Raw genomic sequence first — 23,848 nt, 5'->3', positions numbered from 1 at the left:
TGCAGGCTGAGTTGGTGGGGCCCGGGGGCTCTCCTGACTGCTGGACCTCCTCCGCAGGAACAAGTTTGTGGAGTTCGACATGAAGCCTGTGTGTAAGAGATGCTATGAGAAGTTCCCGCTGGAGCTGAAGAAGCGGCTGAAGAAGCTGTCGGAACTGGCCGCGCGCAAGGCCCAGCCCAAGTCCGTGGGCCTCAACTCTGCCTGAGCGGCCTCCTGCCCGCCCTCCGCCTCCACCCCATCCCTTCCTGCTGGCACCCCCTGCCCTTCGCTGCCGCCACTCCTCATCTCTGCTCCCTGTCTGTGGCCTCCCCCTCCTTCCTTCCCTCTGCCACTCCCCTTCTTTCCCTCCCCTTCTTTCCCTCCCCCACCTCGCTCCCCTGCTCTCTTTGCTCACCACCCCTTCTTTTGCCCCTAGTCCCTCCTCCCCAGGCCTCTCTTCTCTCCCTTGCTGTGGGCTCCTCTCTCTCCTTCTGTGCAGGCATGGGGCAGACGCAGGGCCCTTGAGCCTGTGACGGCCTGTGCCCACAAGCCTTAGCTCCAGGTCCTCCGCGAGTGAATCAGGGCCTGGGGTCACCTGGCCCTGGTCGTGGGCCACTGCTCCCAGCCCTGCTCATCCAGACCTGTCCCATTCCTGCAGGGGCACCCAGCAGCTCACATCCTTCTGTGGGAGCTTGGCCAGCCTCCACCCCATAGTGGTCCCACTGTGCGCACATGGCCCTGGGGAGGCCACAGCCAGGCAGCTGCTCCAGCCCCGTGATCCTGGCCATGAGCAGGGGGGCTTCTGGGGAACCACCTTTTGACCCTTGGCCACACACTCACCCAACCAAGTAGGATCCTTGTGCTTAAACTGCCACCGCACCCCACAAATCATCCTCGGAGGGACAAGGACCCCCCCTCCCGCCATCACTCAGGAGGCCTCCTTCCTGAAATCTGGCCTTGGCCACTCCACCCTGGGCCAGGGGCCACTGTGGCTCCCTGAAGCTCCTCTGTGGTCCCCTCAGCACCTCGGGCTCCCTGCTGCTTACCCCCCCCCCCGCCCCGAGGGCACGTGCTGATTCTCTGGGTGTAGCTGACAGGGGCCAGAAGGTAGTGGCCTTCTGACTCACTCTGACCCTCCAGGGCCAGCACAGGAACTGGCACTTGCATGATGACTGAAGGCTTACTTACACGACCACATGGCCGGCGTGGGTTTTGGCGTGGAAGTGAGCAGGTGAGGCCGCAGCCCCCGTGGACATACTGCTTCGGGGTCGTTTAACGCTTAGAGACATAGACACCGAACAGGACTAGGACCCAGCTCTTGCTGGCAGGGCCAGGCTGCCGTCGGGCCTTGGAGACCAGTCCAGCCAGAAACCTTCAGTCCATGAAGGCTGGCCAGGTGGGTAGGATGGGTAGGATGGAGCCCACCAGCATGGTGGCGATGAACCCAGGCCACTAAGGCTGTGCGTCCAGCTCTGCTCCCACCTGGGCACAGGCTGGCCTTCGCGTGAAGCCAGCAGCCAGAGAGCGGGAACCTGCACCAGGCCCTCCTGGGAGCAGTTATGTGTCCCAGTGCCTTGTGGGGGAAGGAGAAAGGTGCGCAAAGGGGCCTCATAGGAAGAGGCGGGAAGGAGGGGGAAAGCAGATGAAGGGAGGAGGGAGAGACCAATGAAGTCATTCACGGAGAATGGAGTTGTCATCCAGGCGTCCCCAGAGAAGTCACAATGCTTTTTGCTTTTTCTGGAAGAGACCTTTTGCTGGCCGGTGCCTCCTAGGCCTCCTGCCCACCTGACCATCCCTCCCCCCCCCCCCCCCCCCGCTTCTCTAACACATTGCACACTGCTTCAAGAATTTTTATTGAACATTCTTGGGGGAGTCCTTTCAGCCATCCACTCATCAACCTGGAGGCCTGACACTCCCGGCCCCGCCCTGGGCTCCCCACTTTGGCCTCCATGGTCAGCCCCTCAGGAGAGGAGGCCTACCTGGTGGGCTGAGGGATGTGGGTGTGTTCTGGAGAAAGGGCAGTATGAAAGGCTGCCTGCAGAGGGCAGGCTCTGGGCCAGGAAGAGGGCCTTAGGGAAGTGCCACCAGGACTCCCGACTGGAAAGGGTGAGTGAGTGGGCAGGCCAGCTCCCGGTGCTAAGGATCGGCCTGGGCTGGGGCCTGGGAGCCCCGCTGCTTGTTCATGGTGCTCAGGAGCTGCTGCACGTACGAGGTCAGCAGGTCATCCATCTTGTAGCCCTGGACAGGGGAAGGGTGGGGTCGGAGGCTGTGAGGGGCAGCGGCGGTGCCCTGCTTCTGCCTCAAGGACACATTGGACAGGGAGGTGAAGAGGTGAGCAGGGCTCCTGCTACTGAGAACAGTCCTCTTCCCTCCTCAGAGTGGCCCAGGACCACAGGGGGCCCGCACCAGACCTTGCCACCACAGTCCCTGGATGACACTCCCAGCCTTTTTCTTGCTGCTCTTCCTTCCCAGACTCTGCTGGCCCGGCCTGGCCTAGTCCAGCCTGGGCACAGGAAGCCTGGCCCTCATCATGAGCCACTTCCCTGGTGGCAGTCTGGGGTCAGGGTTAGGGAAACGTAGTCCCTGGTGCCTCTGTGTGCTGTGTGTCTGGGTTGGGGGAAGGGACCTGGGATGCCCAGGAGGCCCCCAGGGCTGGGGCTCACCAGAGAGGTCTCACACAGCAAGCGGCTGCCCCGGGCCAGGCTCCCCAGCGCCATGTGGAAGTAGGTGCTGCCACTGCTCCAGCTGGAGATCTTGGTGAAGGGGTAGGTGGTGAGCAGTTCCTGGGGGGCAGAGTGGGCAGGGCGGGTAGGACCCAGCTGAAGCCCAGGGGGCCTAGGGGGCCCTGAGTTTGAGCTGCTGCTCAGGGGTCCTCCAGAGCCCACGGGGCCGTGTGAGCGGGGGACAGAAGGGCAGGGGTGTACGACCTCTGTGGGGGTATGGGACCCTGGCAGCTTCCCCAGCCCTGCCCGGGCCCTGCTGCTACCTTGGTCTTGGGGTGGATAAGCAGAACCCCGTGCCGGTTGATGGCGATGAGGATGATGTCCGGGTAGGAGGGCTCCGAGGTTTGCTGGGGAGGGGGGCACCGTGGTCATAGCCCAGCCAAGGAGCCCAGGGGGCCACCTCCCTGAGGCACACACATGCACACGCATGCACACATGCTCCTTCCAAACCAGGTGGCCAGGCCCACCCTAGATGTGAGTTGAAAGAGGAGCTGGGGCCGCTGGGGCCAGAGCCGGGTGAAGCCTACCTTCACCTCGAAGAAGGCAGACCCAAACGTGGGCCACCGGCAGATCCACTTGAGGAAGGCCACTTTGGCCTCCTGTACTGTCTTGTCCTTGTGCTTGTCATAGGCCAGAAGGATGTTCTGGGGGAGGTAAGGGCCAGTGAGGGCCTGAGTGGGGGCCAGGGCCTGAGCAGGCCCTCCACACAGGGTCCCTGAGGCCCCAGTCCAAAGTAGCACCTGTGTGCCTGTGGCCAGTCTGGAGGCCACTGAGAGCCATGTGTGTCGTCTGCACACAGAGAACCCATCTCTGAGGTGCTGTGGACAGCATGGGGAAGGGCTGACACTCGCAGACCCAGCATACCCTCCATGCCCAGAATGTGCTCATCTTACCCAGGTGGGGCCCAGCCCCCATGTACCCCAGGGCCCCCTCCCCAGCCGCATCAAGGACCTTTCTCCATTCCTCCAAGGACATTAGACGTGTGAGGTTCTCAGGCACAAGTTCCCGCAGGATCTTGGGGATACTAGCTAGCTGGGACCGGTCATTGTCAAACTGGGCCTTGTAGATGAGGCCTGCCAGGTGGACAGCATCCTCCCGTGCACACTTGTGGAACCCACGGAGGTACTTGGGCAGCTCCTGAGTGATGGACACGGTGGCTTCAGGCAGCGGCCCCCGACCCTTCGTGCTCAAGTGGCAGAGGTATTAGCTCACCCCCAGCCAGGGGGCAGAGGGGAGGGTTTCTGGCAGGGCAGGGCAGGGCTCCCGGACGTCTCACCGTGGAGTGGTGGCCGCCCCTCCCCTGTGCAGTCAGGACCCTCCGCTCCCCCCGCCCCTTCCCAGCAATCACACTGCAGCCCCTGGTACAGTCACTGTCCCCAAAGGCTGTCCCTCTGCTCCTGGCTTCGGAACCCTCAGGGGCTCAGCCCGCACACCACATGGGGCCTCAAGGGCCTCTAGATGCCCCTGGAGGTGGGGGGGGTTGCCCCGGAGCAAGGCAGCTGCTGACCTGCTGCATCCTCTACCACCTCTCAGGGCAGGTGTGGGATGGAGTGAAGGCAGACCCAAATACCCCCCAGGAGGGAGCCTGCCCGGGTACCTGGTGGTAGTGAAGTATGGTGTCTGCATTTACGTCCTTCCCCGGGGTCACGTTGAGCCACAGTTTCCGCATGAAGTACACCTGGTAGGGGAGCACCACGGGGGCCCCTGGACGGGGGGGGCAGTGAGCACCAAGGCTGTCCTCTGGCCCAGCAGATGCTTGGACTTGTGCTCCCCTCCCCCTCTTGTGGCCAGGGCGTTCTGCAACCCCCGTCGGAACACAGGGCCTGCAGCACCCGCGCCTTGCTGCAACCCCCTCCCCCCCCCATCACTGCTGTTTCCTCTTGCGGCCTCTCCTGCTGGAAAGCCTCATCCCCTCTTCCTCCCTGACCCCCGACTCGTCCTCATCCTTCAGGAGTAGTGTAGAGACCACCCCCTCCAGGGGGTCAGGCCCCCACATAGCCTTCATCGCCTGCAGCCCAGCCATCTGTTCTGGGCCTGGCCCCGTGCCCTGGCCCCAGGTCTAGCCACACCCATGACCCAGGGGATATAAGGGGGCATGAATGAATGAATGGGCGGGGGCCATGTAAGAGGTGCCAGGGGAACGTTCTGACCCTGGCCCAGGAAGGCAGACTGTCCCTTCCCCCCACCGCCCCCTCCATCCCAGCCACATCCCTCCTTCCTTGCCCCCACCCTGCTCCCCTTACCTTCTTTCTGGGGTTTGTTTTTCTTCACCCAATCAGACACTTGCCGCAAGGAGTCAAAGAAGAAGTCTCCCTCCTTCTGGCTGATGACCTGGGGTGGGTGGGGAGGAAGGCAGAGGGACGTGTGCAGGTAGAAGGGCTGCCAGGGGAGAGCCCTCCTGGGGGCGCCGAGGGCCTGGGTCCGGCCAGGCCACCTATGGCCTGGGAGGCTGGGCGCTGCTCAGAGTTGGCTCTCACTTGCCCCCACATCGCGCTGCCCCATAAGCTCACCTCCCTTCATCCTGACAGCCCGTGTGCAGTGAGGGGCCTGGCCCAGTACACGGGGGAGACTGCCACATACACCAGACACACGCCAGCCTTTCCCGCCACCCCTGGCCCGCCCAGCCGACTGCACCTTGTCAGCGATCTTGATGAAGAGGCTGCAGCCTTCCCAGGAGGCCAGCTGCAGCCTGGTGACGACGCTCTGGCATACGTCCCGCACCCGGCTGTAGGTGCCCACCTCCAGCATCTGGGCGGAGAGGCAGTGGGTGAACGTCTCAGGACGAGGCTCACAGCCTCACAGCCTGGTGCTGTTTCTCCTTAAGACTGGCGGGAGGGGTGCCTGGGTGGCTCAGTCCGTTGAGCGTCCAGCTTGTGATTTTAACTCAGGCCATGATCTCAGGGTCCTGAGACAGAGCTCCACCTGACTCCATGCTCAGCAGGGAGTCTGCTTGGGATTCTCTCTCTCTCTCTCTCTCTCCCCCCGTTTCTCTGCCCTTCCCCCCGGTCCTGTGTGCTCGCACATGAGCTCTTTCTCTCTAAAATAAATAAATAAATCTTAAAAAAAAAAAAAAATGTTGGCTAGATGTGCCATAGCCTGAGAAGAAGCCTTCCCTTCTAGAAAACTGGCCGGATGCTTATGTTGTTCGGTCAGAGTTGTCTGTCTTGGGGCCCAGGGGGCTCGGCCTTTTGAACTTGCTTTGAGAGCCCTGCAGCCAGACTGTGGGAACTTTCCCTGTGGGACCCACTGTCCCCAAGACCGTAAAGACTGCTGGGAACGACTGCAAAGGAGCATGGTCTGCGGCCCCCCTCTGCACCTCACTGCTGCCATGTGGCTGGGGCCCTCTCCACACAGCTGGGGCCTCATGTCTCCCCTCTGTCCTTTGCCGCCCCAGAAGCCAACAGGGGTTTGGTCCACAGGCACGCCTAAGGGCAGCACCTCTTCCCCCCACGCCCAGGGCAGGGTCAGAAGCCCATGGCGGCTCCATGCCCTGGCACTCGGCTTCGCTGCCCACCCTGTGGCCTCCTCTCTCCTGCACCTTGGCCAGGAGTGCCCCCTAGACCTGTGGGACCTCCCGCCACACTAGCAGCACCCCCTGCAGGGTAGACCCTCCCTGTGCTGGCCTTGAGCACCTGAGGGCGCAGGGCAACTCAGTTAATGTCTGATGGGCCGGGTAGGAGCCGGTGAAGCTGAGAGGCCCACTCTAACTCTGAAAACAGCGTCAGTCTGCTCCTTTTGGCCCTCCATGGGTAACTGTGGTGCGGAGGGGCTTTGCTGGGGGCTGCAGCCCAGGAACCTGGGAAGCTAGTCCCTCAGGCGGGGAGGGCAGGGGCTCACCTCGCTGGTGTCGTTGGGGAAGTAGATCTTGTGGCAGATGCGGGAGATGTTCTGCTCCATGGCCTCCACCTCCACCGGGTGTGGGGGCTGCTTCCGGGGCCCCGTCCTAGAGCAGGACAAGGCTGAGCAGGCCACCCTGCTTACCCCCAGCCCAGCCCAGGCCCCAGCCACCACCTCCAAGCGAAACTCTGTGCCAGACACAAAGAATAAATAACTCTGCAACCCCAGTGGAGGACGTAGGACTCGGGCGCTGCCCCTGCCCGGGGTGCTCAGCACCAGGCCCAGAGGCCAGCCTGGACTCACTTCCCAGGTGCCCCGCAGCTCTGAGGAGGCTGGAAATGCCTGGGACACACACGGGAAGGGGACCTGGGCTGACCAGAGCCTCCTGGGCCCAGGGACAGTTGGGTTCTCGTTCTCACACAGCAGGGGCAACAGGCAGGAGTCAAGGACCCCTGCAGGGCCTCCCTGAGGGCACCCACCTCGCCCTCCATGACCATGGCCAACCCACCCTCTCCCACAGCCATAGGAAGCCGAGCCAGACAGGGCAGGTGGTGTGGATGAGAATCAAGACAGAGCCAAGGGAGAACTGCTCCACAGTGGGAGGGCTGGCCTCCGGTCTTGGCCACTCTTGCCTGGACTAGGTGGGCGATGGGTGGCTTGGGGCATCGAGGTCATACTCTGGCCTCCAGGCAGTTCCCTCTGTGCCCCAGGCCAGGCAGCCGTTGAGGGTAGCGAGAGCTCATGGCTAAGACTGAGCCTGCCGGCAACCCCCACGGACCGTCCGGGCCTCTCTGAGACCTTTGGAGCCTCACTCTCCAGCTTCTGCCCAGTTTGCTGGGGGCCTTAAATGGACACCAGCTCCTGGAGAGGACACAGAATCTGGCTCCCCTGACAAGTGTCCCTCTGGGCACGAGCTCTGGATGGGCCCGCCCGCATCCACAGGCGGAGGCTCCTGAGCGAGTGGGAACTGGCAGGCTCACCTCAGGATCCTCTGGATGCGGCGGCTGCAGTCGGGGGCCAGCAGCATCTTCTTCCGCGTGTCCACGAACTTCTGAGCGTGGGGCAGCAGGGCCTTGCCAGGCGGGAAGAGGCCGGTGCAGAGCCACAGCAGCTGCCAGCCACGCTCCTCGCTGTACCTGGACGTGGCGGCGTCGGTCAGCCCAGAAAGGGCCCCCCTAAAGGCCCGGGCCTGCCAGCCACCTCGGGGACACGGCATGTGAGGCTTTCCTGAGGCCATGGACGGGGAAGCCTGCTGCCCAGTGACCTGATGCCTCAAAAGGCTTTCACACGCATAAAATGGGGTGGGGATACCATTGTGCCCATTTTATGGAGGGGGGCACTGAGGTTGAGAGAGCCCATAGCATGCCCGGGGCACAGAGGAGAAAGGGTGGGAGAAGGGAGGGACCAAGGCAGGTCCGTTTCCCTCCCTGCTCTGACCACCCCCAAGAGGTCAGCAGGACAGATGAGGGTCCCCGCCTTCCCACTGGGACTGTCAGCGCCTGGGCAGGCTGGGCAGCCCCCATGAGCTGAACACTGGGGACAGCCTCTGGAGGCTAGGGTGAAGACTGCGGGGGCCTGGGCATGGAGCCTGGTGCCCTCTGGCCCCATCCTGTCCCTCGCAGACCTCTTGGTGTTGTGTGTCAGCTGCTTCAGGATCTGGCAGTAGACCTCATCCTGCAGGGCTGAGTCCTGGAGGGCCGACGAGAAGATCTGGTCGGTGAGCTCCACGGAGGTCCAGGCCTGTCGCGAAGGGTAGTCACCCATGTACCTGAGGATGGGTGTGGCCGTCAAGGAGAACGTGCCGGCATGGCCGCCTGTTACCTCCGAGCCTGGCCCTGACCCCACGCTGACTCGTGACCGGCCCCGTAAGTTGCATATTGCCTCTGCCCTGCGCTCCGTGGGGCCTGTGTCCTTCACAGGGCGGCCGTGGGGCCGGCACAGAGCTGGGGCAGGCCGGCTGGGGAAGGATATCGATGAAGATCTGACAGGCGAGGTCCCGGAGCTCGGCGTTGGCGTGGACACGCCTGAGCAGAGGCTGCCGCAGGGGCTCGGATGAGTGGGCCCACAGGTGTCCCCGCGTCCGGGTCAGGGGGAACATGGCCCTGCTGACTGTCTCCTTCTCTGGGGCCCTGTCAGGGATGGAGGCTGCTGTGAGGGCCCTTCTCAAGCCTTCTCTGCCCATGCTTCTCCTTCCATTCCCCACCCGCCTACCGTGTGTGCACTGTTGGGGCAGAGACCCAGGCTCACTCCCCCTGCCCTCCCAGGGTGGCCGCGGGAGAGTCAAAGGGTCTCCTTTCCCCCCGGGGAGGCCTGGTGGACACAGCACCTGCCTATAACCTGAGGTTACAGGGAGCACAGGGGGGCTGGCAGGGCCCGGTGGGGGCCTGAGTGGGCACCTAAAAAACTCGTAGGAGAATTCCTCCAGGGTGTGTGGCTTGTCCTTGGGCTGCTCCTCGGGCAGTGGCTCTGGGGGATGCCCGTCCTGGACTGCCAGCTTCCGCTTCTCCGGTGACATGGCCAGCAAGCTCTGTGGGGGCACAGGCCCGGGGGTTCCACTGCCTACAAGGCTCTTCCCATGGGCTCCTTCCTAGCCTGGTTGCTCCAGTGCCATGGGAGGGACTGACCACAGGGCTGCACAGGCCCTCCCATGTCACCTTCTGTGTGACCCACGACCCGCGACTCAACATGTCCAAGCCTGTTCCTTTCCCTTAGGAGGGCGTCTCTGACCCACCAGGCTCCCCTGCCCCAGGGCACCTCTCACGGACCCTGCCTGCCTGGTTCCCTACCTCTCTCAGGCCCCAGCACAATGTCACTTCCTCAGGGATGCCTTCCGGACAGCATGCGCCCCTACCCTATCATTGGCTCCTAGAACCACCAGTGCTTCTGTTTGGTGGCACTTTGAATACTAGCCATCAATTGGCAGTTTGCCCACATGCTCCTAGACGGGAGAGTCGCTATTTTGCCCAGCGCTGTAGTGCACGGGGCACACAGTTGGCGCTCAATATGCGAGCACTGGAATGCCTTCTGTCCCGTGGGGCCAGTTTTGGGGGGCTGGGGTGGGCAGAGACCTGGGCCCCCTTGGGTCAGGTTTATTTCTTATTTTTTACATTTTAAAGATTTATTTATTTACTTGAAAGACAGAGAGAGATAGCGAGCAAGAGAGCATGAGCAGGGGAAGAGGGAGAAGCAGGCTCCCCGCCAAGCTGGGAGCCCAATGCAGGGCTCGATGCGGGGCTCGATGCGGGGCTCGATCCCAGGACTCTAGGATCATGACCCGAGCCGAAGGCAGATGCTTAACCCACTGAGCCACCCAGGCGCCCCCTTGGGTCAGGTTTAAATGAGGCTGACAGGGGCGCCTGGGTGGCTCAGTCGTTGGGCCTCTGCCTTCGGCTCAGGTCATGATCCCAGGGTCCTGGGATCGAGCCTGGCATCGGGCTCCCTGCTCAGCGGGAAGCCTGCTTCTCCCTCTCCCACTCCCCCTGCTTGTGTTCTTGCTCTCGCTCTCTCTCTCTCTCTCTGTCAAATAAATAAATAAAATCTTTAAAAAAAGAAAAAAAAGAGGCTGACAGTGGGAAAGGATGGGTTTGCTCCCAGGACACACTGGAGCGGGGACATCCACGAGGTGCCAAGCGCCGTGCACAGACACTGTGCCCACTTCGTGGTTGCCCTAGAGGGATGACAGGGCCCGCAGAGCAGACCTCCTGGCCCTCTGCAAGGTGGGGCACGAGCCCCTGAGCTAGCAAGCAGGCCCTTCCTCCTGTGTCCACGGGTGCCTGGCCTGAGGACATATGAGCATATGAGTTACCAGCAGCTGGGCCGAGGGCTTGGTGACCGTTGGGATGGCATAGACGCAGGCCGTGGGCACCAGTCCCGTCTTGCCCGTCCTGTCATTCTGGCCCAGGGTCCAGTTCTCAGAGGCCAACAGCCCCTGCTTCTTTGTCAGGATCAGCAGGTCCCCCTTCTTGAAGGGCAGGAGGGTGGTGTCATCTGCAATTTCAGGTCACACACAGGGGCAGAAAAGCCACCACTTACCAAGGGCTAGGCAGAGACCAGAGACCGTGCTGGTATTTCGTGGCTTGTCTCCTTTGGTGGGTGAGGAAAGCAAGACAGAGTGGTGGGCCCATAGCCACCATGAGGCTGAGTCGTGGCGGGATTGCCAGGCACACAGCCGCCCCCCCCAACCCCCCTTCAGGCAGGGGCCGGGGAGCTCTGGCTGCAGCCCCAGCCTCAGAGGACCTGCTCTCAACGCTGTGAGGCCTCCTGAGCTTGTTTCGTCCTCTGTGAGGAGACAATAATCCCTCCTTCTTGGGCGGTTTGGGGGCGGAATGGGCACCAGGGATGATGTTTCTTCCTGGCACGCACAGCCCTTCCTCTCCGTCCCAGGGAGCCTCCCCGCCCCCTCCTGAGGCCCCTGTAGTAACCGCACCACCGAATTCCCAGGAGTGCTCAGCTCTTGCTGGAGTGTGGCCAACAACTACACCGCTAGGGCTCAGTCCCCACCCTGAGCTGTGTGACCCTGGACAAACTGCTTCCCTTCCCCGAGCTTCTGGTGCCTTGTCTGTGAATGGGAAACAGGGTGGCTGTGGGGATGGTACCCAAAGCTCAGGGGGAGGGAGTGGGCCTTTCCCTGAGCTTCCTCAGCTAGCTTCGCCTTGGGGGCTTTGAGACCACCTCCTTTAGCCCCTCATTTTGTAGAAGGGAGGGCTTTGCCCAAAGCTGCCCCCCACCGTGCTTGGTGGCCCTCTTTCCCTCTCTCTGCTCAGGTCCCTCCTGGAGCCCTGCCACATGGGCCACTGAGACATGGGGATGAGCCAGCCACCCTCCCACTGACCACACGATCCACCCCTCCCCGCCTGGCTGGGCACCTGTGGCCTTCCTGTCCTGCAGGGCCATGGCGAACACGGACCTCTCCTTCAAGCCCTCCAGAAACATGGCTACCAGCTCGGCGATGGCCACACTGCTGGGGGACATGAACTCGTACTCCTCTTGATGCAGCGTGGAGAGTACCAGCCTCTGCCCACCTTGGGCCTCCCTGAGGGGACAAAGGATGCCATATGACCAACGGCCTCTCCCCCCCTCCCCATTCCAGCCCCTTGGCAGCCTCAGAGGGGGTGACCCTCCTGACTTACAGATGACTTGACCAGAGGCACTGGTAGGGCCAAGGTCTGAGCTTAGGTCGGCCCATGTCCCAGGCACTATTGTGTGCGGTGGGCAAATGACAGCCAGAGCTCAGGGTCCCTTGGGCTCCCAAGGCAGTGGGGGGTGCCAAGCCCCAGTGTGTGGGCTCAGCTCTGGTGGGTCATGAGGTGGCTGGTGTGCAGGGCCACCACAGAGACACGGCAAAGAACGTTGGAGTTGAGATGAGGCACTTGTCTTGGTGAGCTTGGGTTAGCTACCTCCGGTCTTAGTTTACTCACCTGCATGCCGTGGGGACAAGTGCCTAGCATGGTCAGCCCAAGAAGTGGTGGCCATTGTGTGCCCCGCACACACTGGTAATGATTATCATGGTCATGGCACACTGGGGTATGATTCAACCAAGGGGGGCTCCGGCAGGGCATAGGCAGGCCTTCCCAAAGGGCTGGGAGGCACTCTCAGAAGACAGGAGGCATGCAGAGCCATGGAGGGGGTGGTGTCTGAGGCCCCGCCTGGCCTGCAAGGCCGCTCTGCCCCACACCCAGCCTCCATCCCTTACTTCCTCTCTCAAATGGTCCATACCTTCCACGGGACCAGTTCTTGCCCACGAGAAGGGAAGGAGCCTGTTCATGAATGCCCATCCAAAAGGCTGCAAGCTTTTGTGGCCCCTTCCACGTAGATTTGGGTTTTAAAGAGAAGCCCGAGAGAACAATGCCTCAAGTGCAGACGCAGTACTTAACGGGGTGGTGCCAACCCAGTGGCAGGAGAGGGTGGGGTCCCAAGTCCAGTGGCCATCCTCATGCCTGCACCCCAGCCAGGTGCCAGGGACAACGTGCCTCCCTCTATCCCTGTTTCTCCTGGAGCCCCCAAGGACTAAGGTTGAGCGTAAAGAGAGATTTGGGGCATCTTCCCTCGGGACACCCACCTGTTGGTGATCAGACTCATGACCTCTGGGAAAGAGAGTTCTAGGAGCATCTTCTCTTTCTGGTCCAGGAAGTATATCCCCTTCCAGTTAACTGCCAAGATCAGCTGAGTCTTGGGCAGCCGGGGGCCTGGCCAGGGGGAGACAGGGGTGTGAAGCTTAGGCTGGCCCCAAGGGGGGGCCCTGCCTGTACCCCCTCACCGCCATCAGATCCCATTACCGGAGAGTGTGGTGACCTCAAAGAGCCGGGAGAAGAGCAGTGGCCACTGCAGGCGGGCGGCGTCCACCACCTGCTCCTGCACGGCCAGTGGCTTTGCCTGCTTCTGGGTGTACCATGCCTGCAGGGGGGCACAGTGGGTCACTTCCATCACTCATCTCCCACTCCCTCGGCCCCGGCTTCCCCTTAGCGAGCGAGTGGCCCAGTGCCCACGGTGTTCATTTGCTGGATCGTTCTGTGAAGCTTCTACCTAAAGACAGGTCAGTGCCGTCGAGGGCTGGTGGGGAGGCTCCGGTGGGCTGGGGCAGCCCTATTTTACCTGCCCTGGCAGAGGACCATTCACGGGTGGTTTTGAGAGGGGAGGAAGGCTTGCTTCCTCTTTAGCATCAGGGTGCCAGAGGGCTGTAGATAAGGCTGCGCCTCGTTGCCTCATGGAAAGCTATGAGGTGGGCTTGTCCTTGCATGCATGCTTGGGCCTGCTCCTACCAACACGTGTGTGCCTTATGGGCTTGCGTCTTGCTCCGTGCAGGAGGCCTGTCTTGGTGTGCATCTCTGTGTCCTTGGTACCTCGGTCTGTCTTCTCCGGAGTTCTGCCTCTCTGGGGGCCACTCTCAGGGACCTTCATCTCAACCTGCCCCCAGTCGACTTTCCTCCCTCCCTCCTTCCTGGCTTCTTCTCCACCTCCCCGCCCCCCTCCCTGTCTCCACTGCTCTGGGTCCCTAGCTGGCTGTATAGTGTCCAACTGAACTTTCTTCTTACTATTCATTGAATAAAATGTTATTTTGTTGCCAGTTTAAAAAGTGGTTAGGTAACATTCATACCCTGGATTGTGCAATATAAATTGATGCCTCATATCACAGAGGGGTGATCTGGCAATGGGCATCACGTATCAAGAATCGTGGAAAGTTCATACACTCTGAAATCTCCTCTCTAGGAATCTATCCTGGTGAATAACTGTGGAGTGTATAAAAGTTGTATCTACAAAGTGGTTCACCCTGTTGTTTTAATAGTGAAAAATGGAGAATGACCTTACCATACATCAATAAGAATCAGTAAATTATAATTCATTACTGCAGTACTATGCAGCTATTAAAAATGAGCATGAAAAAAAGAAAAAAAGGGGAAAAAAAGAAAGAGGATAAAAGGGAAAAAAAATCAACATGAAGATTAGTATTTAGTGACATGGAAATATGGCCCCAAGCTACATGGTTAAGTGAAGAAGCAGGTTGAAAGTTGCTGTATGATCTGATCCCATGTTTATTTTTTAAAAGGTGTATTATTTCTTTCTCTCTAATCATATTTATATCTCTGTTGTGTACACATTAATACAGTCTGGAAGGATCTATACCACAATGTTAAGATGGATGATCTCATTGATATGATATTATTGGTGATTTTGCTTTTCTCTTTGTATTTGTCTATATTTTCTGATGTATTTGGCAATGTACATGTTTTCAAGTGGTTTAATGAAAAAAAATCTGTGTAACTATGTTCACTTTGGAAAAAAGTGGTTGGGTAACATTTCCTAATTCTTTTACCCTCACCCCAACTCTCCCTTCCCAAATTACAAAGCCACTTCTTACTCATGTTCATTTGGGTTCACTTGTGCCTCTGGTCCTCCCTCCTATGAGCCCTAAAACCCACGGTCTCTCTCTCCTGTGAATACATCCACTCGGGCTGGGAAACACCAAAAGTGACCAAGTGGGCTTTGCTTCCCCAAATGCCTATCACCAAGAACTGCTTCCAAGAGATGCTAATGAGCATCTCATAGAAAAATGTTTGGTGGTCAATATGTCTGGGAAATGTTGGGTAAAAGAATCAGGCTTCTCTACTGCAGGACTTGTCAGAGCCTTTCATAAGTGGTAATGCACTGTGACTCCCTAAGAGCAGGACATAGAAAGCTGTATTTTCCAAACCATAGGTGCACAGGACCATTGTCCATGGGCCCCCTTGGGGCACCCCCTTTTCGTGTGGCAGAATGGAGACTATGTTGGTTGGCCGTCCTCACTGTCCTCAGAACTTGGATGGCCCCTGCTGTCTGAACCACTCACCTGGGGTTCATCTCCCTGCCACTGGGTTGTCAGTCCCTAACAAGTAGGCAGAGTGCTGTCTTCTTCCCCGCTCCCCATCCTGCCCTTTCTTGGTCCATAGAGCCACGGGGATAATTGAGGTGGGCGCAGGTATTAACCAAGGGGACCCCCCCTCCCCACCCCGCACGCACAGCTCTCCTGCAGTAGCAGCAGCAGTGAACAGTGAGCCGTGCCTGGAACCTCAGGCCACGCTGCTGAGCTCAGCACCCTGGGAGGAAGGAGGCTCTGATGGGGGACAGGTTTGGGGAGGGCTGCCCCTGTGGCGGGGGAAGGGAGGCAGGGGGACTGTGCGTCTTTGCCATCCCCTCGTGGGCTGACGTTCAGGGAGCAGCGGAAACCCCCACTGGTGTGGGTGATCCTGAGGACACCGGCGCGTGTTGGTGGGGAGGTGGAAGCACGAGCCCCCCGGGAAGAGCCGTGTTCACATGGCGCAGGCTGACCAAGCAGGGGGAGAGGACGGGCAGCCCTCCCTGCTGTGCAGAGCCAGTACTGAGGGCACAGGCGTGGTGTGCAGTTGGCAGCTGTGGATGCCCAGCCAGACCCTGCGGTGGAGGTGAGCACGGGGATGAGCTGCCCCAACTCGCCCGAGATGCCGACTGGAAGGGAGGAGGGACGGTAGAGTGGGCCTGTGATAGGGAGCGGGACTGAACGAGATTGTTTAAATCTCAAGAGATAGAGCTAGGCTAGCTGGCAAGTCAAAGTCTCCCGTGCCCCAGTGGGAGGCCTCCAACCCCCTACACACTGAGGCCCCCCCCCCGCCCCAAAGGAGGCCACAGAGCCCAAGTGCCCAGTCTCTGTGGAGGCTGACCTTGGCGTGGGCGGCAGTGACGAGGCTAGCCCACCTCTCCGGCGGCCTGGTCCTGTACAGCTTGGAGGGGATGCAGCTGGGCAGCAGCTCCTGGACAGCCTCGCTTCCCGCCGAGGCGCCGAGCTGCACGTAGCAGTGCTGGGCCAGCAGCTGCACCAGCTCTTCCTCCTGCACAACCCGGGAACGGACACGGGGGGAGGGGCTCTGACATCCCTGCCTCGTCCTGGCTCTTGTCCCAGCACAGGGGAGACGACCAGCCCTCAGGCAAGAGCCAGGAACGTGAGCAGCCACCTGTCCTGTCACCTGTTAGACTGGACCTGCCCCGTCCCCAGCACACTGGAACCATGGTGTGCCCAATAGGCCCCAGGAGGCTGTTGTCCTGCTGGCAGGCTGGAACTTCCCGGCAGCCTCAGCCCGAGCCCCGCAGGTCCTCTGCCCGAGCCACTCTCCCAACTCTCAGGTAGACAGTGAGTGTCAGGGAGGGAGCTCTGAGGCCTGGATGGAACCCCAACACTGCTGTCTGAGTAGGGTAAATGTGGGCAAGGCCTTTACCCTGTCTTACCCAGTGCCCACTTGTCACGGGTGACCAGTGGCCAGCCCTGTGTGGCTTCTGCAAGGATCCATTCGGGCAGGATCCTGTGTGAGGCGCCAGCATGGCCCAGCATGGGGCTAGGGCTCCCTGCTTCAGGGCCCCATGGGTGCCGGGCAGCTCTCTGCTCTCTGGGAGACCAAAGCCTGCAGAGTTACCTAGCTGCCTGCCTCTCTGGGGTCTGTCTCTGCGCCCCTGTCTCTCCCTGTCCACTGCCCCATTTCAGGCAGGCCTCCAGGCTTGCTGCAGCCAGCTCCAAGCCTGAGAGCAGTATCCTCCTGCCTCAGGCCCGGGAAGGTCTGCAAGCACAGGGGTAGTGCAGCTCCGGGGACCAGGTGCACGACCCCCTCCCCGTATGCTCACAGCCTTACAGCTCTGGCTCCTCTCTGCACTTTCCAGAGGCCCTGAGCCTCAGAGGGGACATAACGCTCCGAGGTCCCACTGCCAGGAAGCGGCACAGGTGGGACTGGAACTTGAGCACGAGGGCTCTAAGGCCGCCTTCCTATTGCCCCACGAACAGCTGTCGTGGGGAAGCCAGGTGGGCCTGGGGCTGAGGGAAGGCCTCCCCCGCCTGCTGCTGGTGCGTCGGACCCCAGAAGCCTGAACAAACCTGTGGGCCAAGGCTGGGAGGGGACAGCTTGCACACCCAGCAGAGGGGCCTGGGGACCTGCACTCTGAGAACACGTTCCTGGCCTCTCCCTTCTCCACGTTCCTCACATCCCGTTCCGTGGGGTGCTCCCTGATGGCCGCAGCCCCGACCTGCCCTGGAACACGGTGCTCCCCCAGGCTGGCTGACGGGTCCGTCTCGGGGCTCTGGGGGCAGTGGGGTCCCCTCACCTTCTCAAAGCTGTACTCGCCAGACCAGACCCCGTGCAGCACTTGGCGGTAAATGAGCTGGGTACTGACGGAGTCCTCCTGGGAGTCATGCCAGGGGGTGAAGAACTCCTTCCGGAAGTAGATGCGCCAGGGCGCCTGGCGCTCGTTCTCGCCCCTCTCCCGGGCCAGCTGCTCACACTGGGCGACCGCATCCATCACGTGGTCGCGCCCGCTGCCCAGGGACCAGAACTGAGGCCAGAATCAGGGGCAGCAGGGGTTAGCGACTGCTGTGTGCCAGGCCCCGCAGGGGACACCCACCCTCAGACAGGTGGAAGGGTGTGCTCGGCCGGTCCTCCGGGAGCCCGAGGGCTTTCCCCACATGGGGGCATGGCCTCCCTACAGGCCCCATCCCAAAGGAGGCAGGGATTGGTGTCCAAGGCTGGCATGCAGGGGTTGTAACACCTGGATTGGCTGACTGGCATGAGCATGTCTGAGTCGGAGGCTGCGGGCATGAGGGTATGTGGGAGAGGCTGGGAGAGGGTGTGAGGTTCAGGTGGGGCTGTGCTGGTGTGACCCTCCGATCTGGGGCTCCCTGGCACAACGGGGCTTCTAGCAAGATGTGTGAGTGCCTGGTCTATGCGTGGGCTGCTCAGGTGTGGCAAGGGACCTACAAGATGTGTGACACTGGGGCCAAGGTGCAGCCACTGGGCTGAGTTTGCGGGCGTTCGGGCAGGAGGACAGGTTACCTGTGTGTGTGCGTGTGTGTGTGTGTGTGTGTGCACTCTCTGGCGGGGGCAGCAGTGGCCAGGTTAACGTGGTAGGAGGGCTCGAGCTGGCCTGCATGTACGAGGGAGGTGGGAGATGGATGGGAGGTACCTTGTCGTACACAGCCACCTGCAGAGAAAAGCCCAGGTGGTCGCTGAGGCCCTGCTTGTGGGCAATGTGTAGGCAGACTTCCCGAGATGTCGAGGCAGAGTCGACCATGACAGTCAGGCTCTCTCCAGTCACCAAGACAACATGGATCGGGATGTGCTTCTTGGACTTGACTGCCTGGGGACAGAGGAAGACTCAGGCCCTCCCTTGCATAGGGAGGCTGAGCCCAGGCATGACCCACAGGGACCACAGGCGCAGAAGGCACCACGAGAGGTGGAGGGGCCCAGAGGACGTGCTTCCTGCTGGCAGGTGCTGGAGGAGCCATGGGGGCTGGCGGCATCCCACACTGGTGGTCTCCCACCCTTGCTGGCCCCTACCTGCAGCTCCAGCCAGGTGGGGGGCTCTGTGCGCACTCGGTTGGCATAGGTGCGTCGCAGGCGCTCTGCACAGAAGGGCCCGTAGGCAGCTGGCCCTTTTTCAATGAAGTTCAGCAGATACTGGTGGGCGAGGGAGGGAAGGGGGAAGACACTGAGAACGGAGGCCACTTTCCACTTCCTGCCCAGACAGATTCTAAAAGTCATAATACTCATTGTAACTAAGCGAGGTGATGAATGTGGTAACTGACCTTATTGTGGTAATAATTTTGCAATATATACCTATATAAAATCACTACATTGTACACTTTAAATTTAAATCTGGAAAAAATAAAAATAAAATCATAATATTCAGTGTTGGCAAAAGTCTGTTGAGATGGGCACTCTCTCACACCATGAGAAGGAATATAAATCGGCACAGCATTTCTAAGGACCAATTTGTCACTATGTTTGAAGTAGTGCATAGTTGAAAAATGTGCATACTTTTTGACCCAATAATTCAGACCTGTCTCTATATATGGTGTGTATGGTGGTGAGCAACTGGAAGATGGGCCCTAAATGTCCATCAGCAAGTTAAATACTCCCTGGGATAGCCATATATAGATGGCATTTGGGAAAAGTTTACCCCATGAGAAGACACTTACGGAGGTAGGTGAAAAATGCAGGAGAGTCAATATTTAAAACATATCTGACAAAATCTGTTGAAAATCTTTTTGCCTCACAGAGAGATTTTGTGAGGAGATGCAGCCTGGAAGAGTTTGCTGGTGTCTAGAGTGGCCCGGGTGCCCAGGGCAGACGGCCCCATGACCACGCCTCCTGCTGTCCCTGAAGGGACATGAGAGGAAGTGAGATTGTCTCTTGTCTGATCACAAGTACGACTGTAACACCACAAAAGGCCGGGGACAACAGAAGGTCCCTCTGGGTGTGGGGATGGCTTTTGTTCTCTTTTTAGACTGGCTGCATTTCCCACACATTACTCTTACAGTCAGAACCAAAGCTCTATTAGACAGCAAGGCCTGGGGCTTCAAGCACTCGGGAGCACCTGTCAACACCCCGCCTCCAGGTTTAGTTCTGAGGACTAGAGGGAGACGCGGTAGGCAGTCCCCAGTCAGTGCCCACTCCTGGGACACTTCTGTCTTTTCAACGCACATATCACCGACCACCTCACTGTCTCCTCAGAATAGCTGTCTTGGTGCCTGAGCCCAGACCTGAATAGGGGCAGGAAGGAGCCAGGTCCAGAGTCTTCTTTTAAAGATGGGGAAACTGAGGCCCAGAAGGCACAGCTGCCCACCGTGGCCTGCAGGGCTGGGATTTCTGGACCTGCTCGAGAGCCCAGAGCCAAGCCATGCTTGCTGTAACCCACCCCCCTTCAGCCCCTGCCCTGGGTCCTCCCCACCTTCATGAACCTCTCGGAGGGTGGGAAGCAGCCCAGGCAAAGGCTGAGCAGGATCCAGCCCCGGGCCAAGCTGCTTGTTTTGAAGTTCTCTGACAGCTGCTTGCAGATCTGGCAGTAAATCTCATCCCTGAAAGACACACACCGCTGGGAGGCCAGGCTGGGGGCTGGCTCTGGGTGAGGAGACAGAGGTGCCTGGGCACACAGCTCCTTCTGTGCCCCTGGGTGGGGCTGTGTACACATGGTGACCTCCAGTCTCCTCAACTCCAACTGCCTTTGCTGGGCTCCCGCAACATCCCTGGCCCACCCTGGACCCTGTCATCTCCCAGGACTGTGCCACCTCCAATGTTTTTCCAGGGCTCTATGCACCCACTCTCACTGGACCTCATTTTCTACCTCATCCCTTGGGCCTTTGCTCCCTCCTTCACCCGCTCTGTTCACAACACCCTGGCCCTCCAGCTGAGGGGTGCGGCTGCAGGGAGTGCCCAGGGGTCTCCAGTCAGGCCCTGCCCCCAGTGGCCCCACCCAACCCAATCTGATCCTTTCCTCAAGTTCACTGTCATCTCCAGCCTTCTCCATCACCTTGAGGCCCAGTCCCTCCCCCACCCCTCAACGCAGCCATCCCTCCAACTACAGAGAGGAGTGGAGATTCCATGGAGAATCCCTCGACTCCTCCCCTCCTGACCAGTTCCCATTCGTACAGGCTCATGAGCCTCTCTTCTCTTGGGGAGGGGGCTCTCCTGGGTCCCTCCTGCTGACCCAAGCCTCTATCATCTTATACAAGGGTCCTGTTAGCCCCTCCAACCTCAACATATCCAGAGGCCAGCATCTTTCTCCTAATTACTCAGTGGTGATGATTCTCAATGTTTAACAACCAACTCTCCTAGGGAAAAAGCTCTGATTTGTTGCATTTGCCAATTTCTATGGTGTAAATATTCCCACCAATGCCAGTTTCAAGCTACTAACACGATGTCACTGAACACAGAGTTGGGAAGAGATGTTTACCATCGCTCTCATGGGCCAGTACAGTCAGCTCTAGCCACTTCCTCTTTTGGCAGTCTCTACAGGTACCACCATCAACCATTTCACTCAAATTGGAAGTCTGGAAGCCCTCATGACTCCTCCCATCAGCCAGCCACCTACCATCTGTCTCCTGGATATTTTCTCTGTCCCCCTTTCTCTGTTCCCACTCCCTAGGCCATCCCTCATCAGCTTTCTTGGGACCTCTGCAGCAGCCCTCTCCTGGCCTCCCACCCCCTGGCTCTATCCCTCCATGTCATTGCCAGGAAGACCTTTCTGGAATTCAAATATAATCATGGTCTTCCCTTCCCTTTCTTTTTTTTTTTTTAAATATTTTATTTATTTATTTATTTGACACACAGAGAGAGAGAGCAGGAGAGCACAAGCAGTGGAAGCTGCAGAGGGAGAGGGAGAAGCAGACCCCCTGCCGAGCATGGAGCCTGATGTGGGGCTCGATCCCAGGACCCTGGGATCATGACCTGAGCCGAAGGCAGTCGCTTAACCAACGGAGCCACCCAAGCACCCTGGTCTTCTCTTTCTTAAAACTTTTCCTTACTGCTCCTAGAATTGAATTCAAACTCCATGCCCCAGCAGTGACAGATCACTTGGAATTCCAGACCCTCAGGCTATTTCAGGATTCTGTGACCCTGTTCACCTTCTCCCTTTGTCTGGTGAACACCCTTCCTCCTTCCCACCCCACCCAGCCTAGGAGGGCATTATGACTAGTCCTTCGTTCTCTCACTGGACCCCCATCTTAGCATAAGCAGTTATTGTGGGTATCTGGCTTCTCCCATGCTCCCCACTGAAGAATGAGCTCCCAGAGGACAGAGACCTGTTGCCCTCTTCTCTGCATCCCCAACCCTCAGGCTAAGGCCGGGCCCTGAGCAGGTACTTGATAAATGCTTATTGCCATTTGCAACAACATGAATGGAGCTAGAGAGTACTATGCTAAGCAAAATAAGTTAGTCAAAGACAAATACCATTTAATTTAATCAATATGTGGAATTTAAGAAACAAAACAGATGAACAGAGGGGGAAGAAAAAGAAAGGCAAAACAGAAAACAGACTCAACTATAGAGAACAAATGGAATGTTGCTAGAGGGGAGGTGGGTGGGAGGATGGGCTAGATGGGTGATAGGTATTAAAGAGTGTAGTTGTTGTGATGAGCACCGGGTGTTGTATATACATGATGAATTGCTAAACTCTACACCTGAAATTAATATTACACTGTATGTTAACTAACTGGAATTTAAATAAAAACTTGAAAAAAAAACCAAACCATTTATTGAATGGGTGGCTGGATGTGGAGTGGCCATTTGCTTTGTCTTGGAATCTGACTAAGACCCCAGAGCCAAGGACAAACAGATGATAATGCTCAACACTCTAAAGAGATACATTCTTGTAGAATTTATCAGATGGCAGAACCAGTCTAGCTACTGACATCTCCTGCATAAGAGAAGATGAAAAATTTGAAAGGCGATTCCTGAAAGGGACTTCATGGAAGTAGAGAAATCTTTGGCCCATCTCTATTCCCTCCAAGTGATGCAGAGCTGGGGAGACCCCAGGAAAACTGTTAATAGAGATGGGGCTGTCTGCCAGAGAGAGATCCATCTCACTCCCTATCTGAGGTATGCTGAACCCCAGAAGCCCATTGGTCTACTCCAGGGTACTGGTATGGGGCACAATGACAGAGTTCTTAAGAGTACTTGACTTATGTATGCCCCAGAAACACAAGTTAGGGGCCTCTATGAACAAGAGACTAGCATCTGATTCCCCCCTAATTCTAAGCTACCCCTGATGGGAGAGAGAACAGACAGGAGCCGGGAGTTACACTTGGTGCGGCAAGCATGGAAGGGCTTTCTGTTGACTAAGAGGATGCCATAGAAGGAGCTGGGACTCAGGCATCTTGATGGGATCCCACACAAACAGGCAGCCCATCATTCCAGAAGAGCCCAGCACTAAGACGCTGTGGTATGTTCAATTAGGGGCTAGATTTGAGAGCAAGTCTCAGTGGATCACTGAAAGTGTCAGCCCCAGCTAGAGGACAGCACGGTGTGTAAGTGCCTTTAGAGGTATCTGAAGAGGGCGCCTGGGTGGCTCAGTTGGTTGGGCGACTGCCTTCGGCTCAGGTCATGATCCTGGAGTCCCTGGATCGAGTCCCGCATCGGGCTCCCTGCTCGGCGGGGAGTCTGCTTCTCCCTCTGACCCTCCCCCCTCTCATGTGCTTGCTCTCTCTCATTCTCTCTCTCTCAAATAAATAAATAAAAAATCTTTAAAAAAAAAAAAAAAAGAGGTATCTGAAGAACCCACAGTGCATCTCATTTGGACACAGCTTATACATGCCTGCCATCTTGGAGGATATGGCGGCCAGTGAGGATTAACATGAGAGAACTACCAATAGAACTAAGTTAGAAGAGTTGCCAGGTTGGTGTCACACAGGCAGCTAAAACTGGGGTAGAAACCCTACAGCCTTATTGGCTTGAACAACCAGAGGACAGAGTTTGGGGTGCCCAAACCCAGGAGTTGAAAGTGAGAAGGGAAATCCTGGAAAGAAGAGAACCAGAAAAGAAGAGTTCTCAATTTTGCATATAAAATCTTCCTAAATCTCTGGCTGGCCCCTGATCTACACATGTGTGGGGCAGACTCCAGGAATCCCAGCAAAGGCTAAAATAACTGACCATGGATTCCATCTGCTGCTCACTACAGGGAGACAAAGTTTGAATCCAGCCAAGGTAACTGCCTGTCAAAACAAAAGTCAACACTCTTCGAAAGAATATAACAGATTCAGAGTCTCTAAACATATCATCCTCAGTGTCTCAGATATAACCCAAAAGTAATATAATTATGAGGGAATAACAGTCCAGTACTAGATGTGTGAGGAAACAGAAAAACACGACCATTCTCAAGAGGAAAGGCAGTCAATGGGAACTGACCCCAAGATGACTTAGATATTGGATTTAGCAGAAAAGGTTTTAAAACTACCATCACTCCTCAAGGACACAAAGGACACTATGCTCATAGTGAATGAGTGAACAGGAAATCTTGGCAGAGAAATAGAAACTATAAAAAGAACC

At 58.1% G+C, this 23,848-nt stretch overlaps 2 protein-coding genes across 2 annotated transcripts in view; one reads left to right on the top strand and one right to left on the bottom strand.

The window, feature by feature from the left end:
* Nucleotides 1-362, top strand: part of LIMS2 (LIM zinc finger domain containing 2) — a 34,813-nt gene extending 34,451 nt beyond the window's left edge. The window contains exon 10 of the mRNA XM_032412691.1: nt 58-362. Within this exon, the coding sequence (XP_032268582.1) occupies nt 58-205 (148 nt within the window). The 3' untranslated portion in view covers nt 206-362. The remainder of the gene's footprint in view (nt 1-57) is intronic.
* A 1,498-nt stretch (nt 363-1,860) lies between these two features.
* MYO7B (myosin VIIB) overlaps nt 1,861-23,848 on the bottom strand; it is a 74,528-nt gene continuing 52,540 nt past the window's right edge. The window contains exons 24-45 of the mRNA XM_032406092.1: nt 19,758-19,884; nt 18,365-18,484; nt 17,991-18,164; nt 17,136-17,363; nt 15,710-15,877; nt 12,815-12,932; nt 12,598-12,724; nt 11,405-11,571; nt 10,345-10,526; nt 8,936-9,066; nt 8,511-8,668; nt 8,164-8,317; nt 7,520-7,675; nt 6,540-6,645; nt 5,337-5,450; nt 4,946-5,033; nt 4,300-4,406; nt 3,654-3,839; nt 3,230-3,346; nt 2,966-3,049; nt 2,643-2,762; nt 1,861-2,217 (exon numbers count right to left, since the gene is read on the bottom strand). Of these exons, the coding sequence (XP_032261983.1) occupies nt 2,116-2,217; nt 2,643-2,762; nt 2,966-3,049; nt 3,230-3,346; nt 3,654-3,839; nt 4,300-4,406; nt 4,946-5,033; nt 5,337-5,450; nt 6,540-6,645; nt 7,520-7,675; nt 8,164-8,317; nt 8,511-8,668; nt 8,936-9,066; nt 10,345-10,526; nt 11,405-11,571; nt 12,598-12,724; nt 12,815-12,932; nt 15,710-15,877; nt 17,136-17,363; nt 17,991-18,164; nt 18,365-18,484; nt 19,758-19,884 (3,034 nt within the window). The 3' untranslated portion in view covers nt 1,861-2,115. The remainder of the gene's footprint in view (nt 2,218-2,642; nt 2,763-2,965; nt 3,050-3,229; nt 3,347-3,653; nt 3,840-4,299; nt 4,407-4,945; nt 5,034-5,336; nt 5,451-6,539; nt 6,646-7,519; nt 7,676-8,163; nt 8,318-8,510; nt 8,669-8,935; nt 9,067-10,344; nt 10,527-11,404; nt 11,572-12,597; nt 12,725-12,814; nt 12,933-15,709; nt 15,878-17,135; nt 17,364-17,990; nt 18,165-18,364; nt 18,485-19,757; nt 19,885-23,848) is intronic.

Source organism: Phoca vitulina, unplaced genomic scaffold (assembly GCF_004348235.1).
Source record: "Phoca vitulina isolate PV1807 unplaced genomic scaffold, GSC_HSeal_1.0 scaffold1, whole genome shotgun sequence".
In the NCBI taxonomy this organism is placed as follows: Eukaryota; Metazoa; Chordata; class Mammalia; order Carnivora; family Phocidae; genus Phoca; species Phoca vitulina.
The sequence above is the reverse complement of the archived record's forward strand: the minus strand, read 5'-3'. Positions and strand labels throughout refer to the sequence as shown.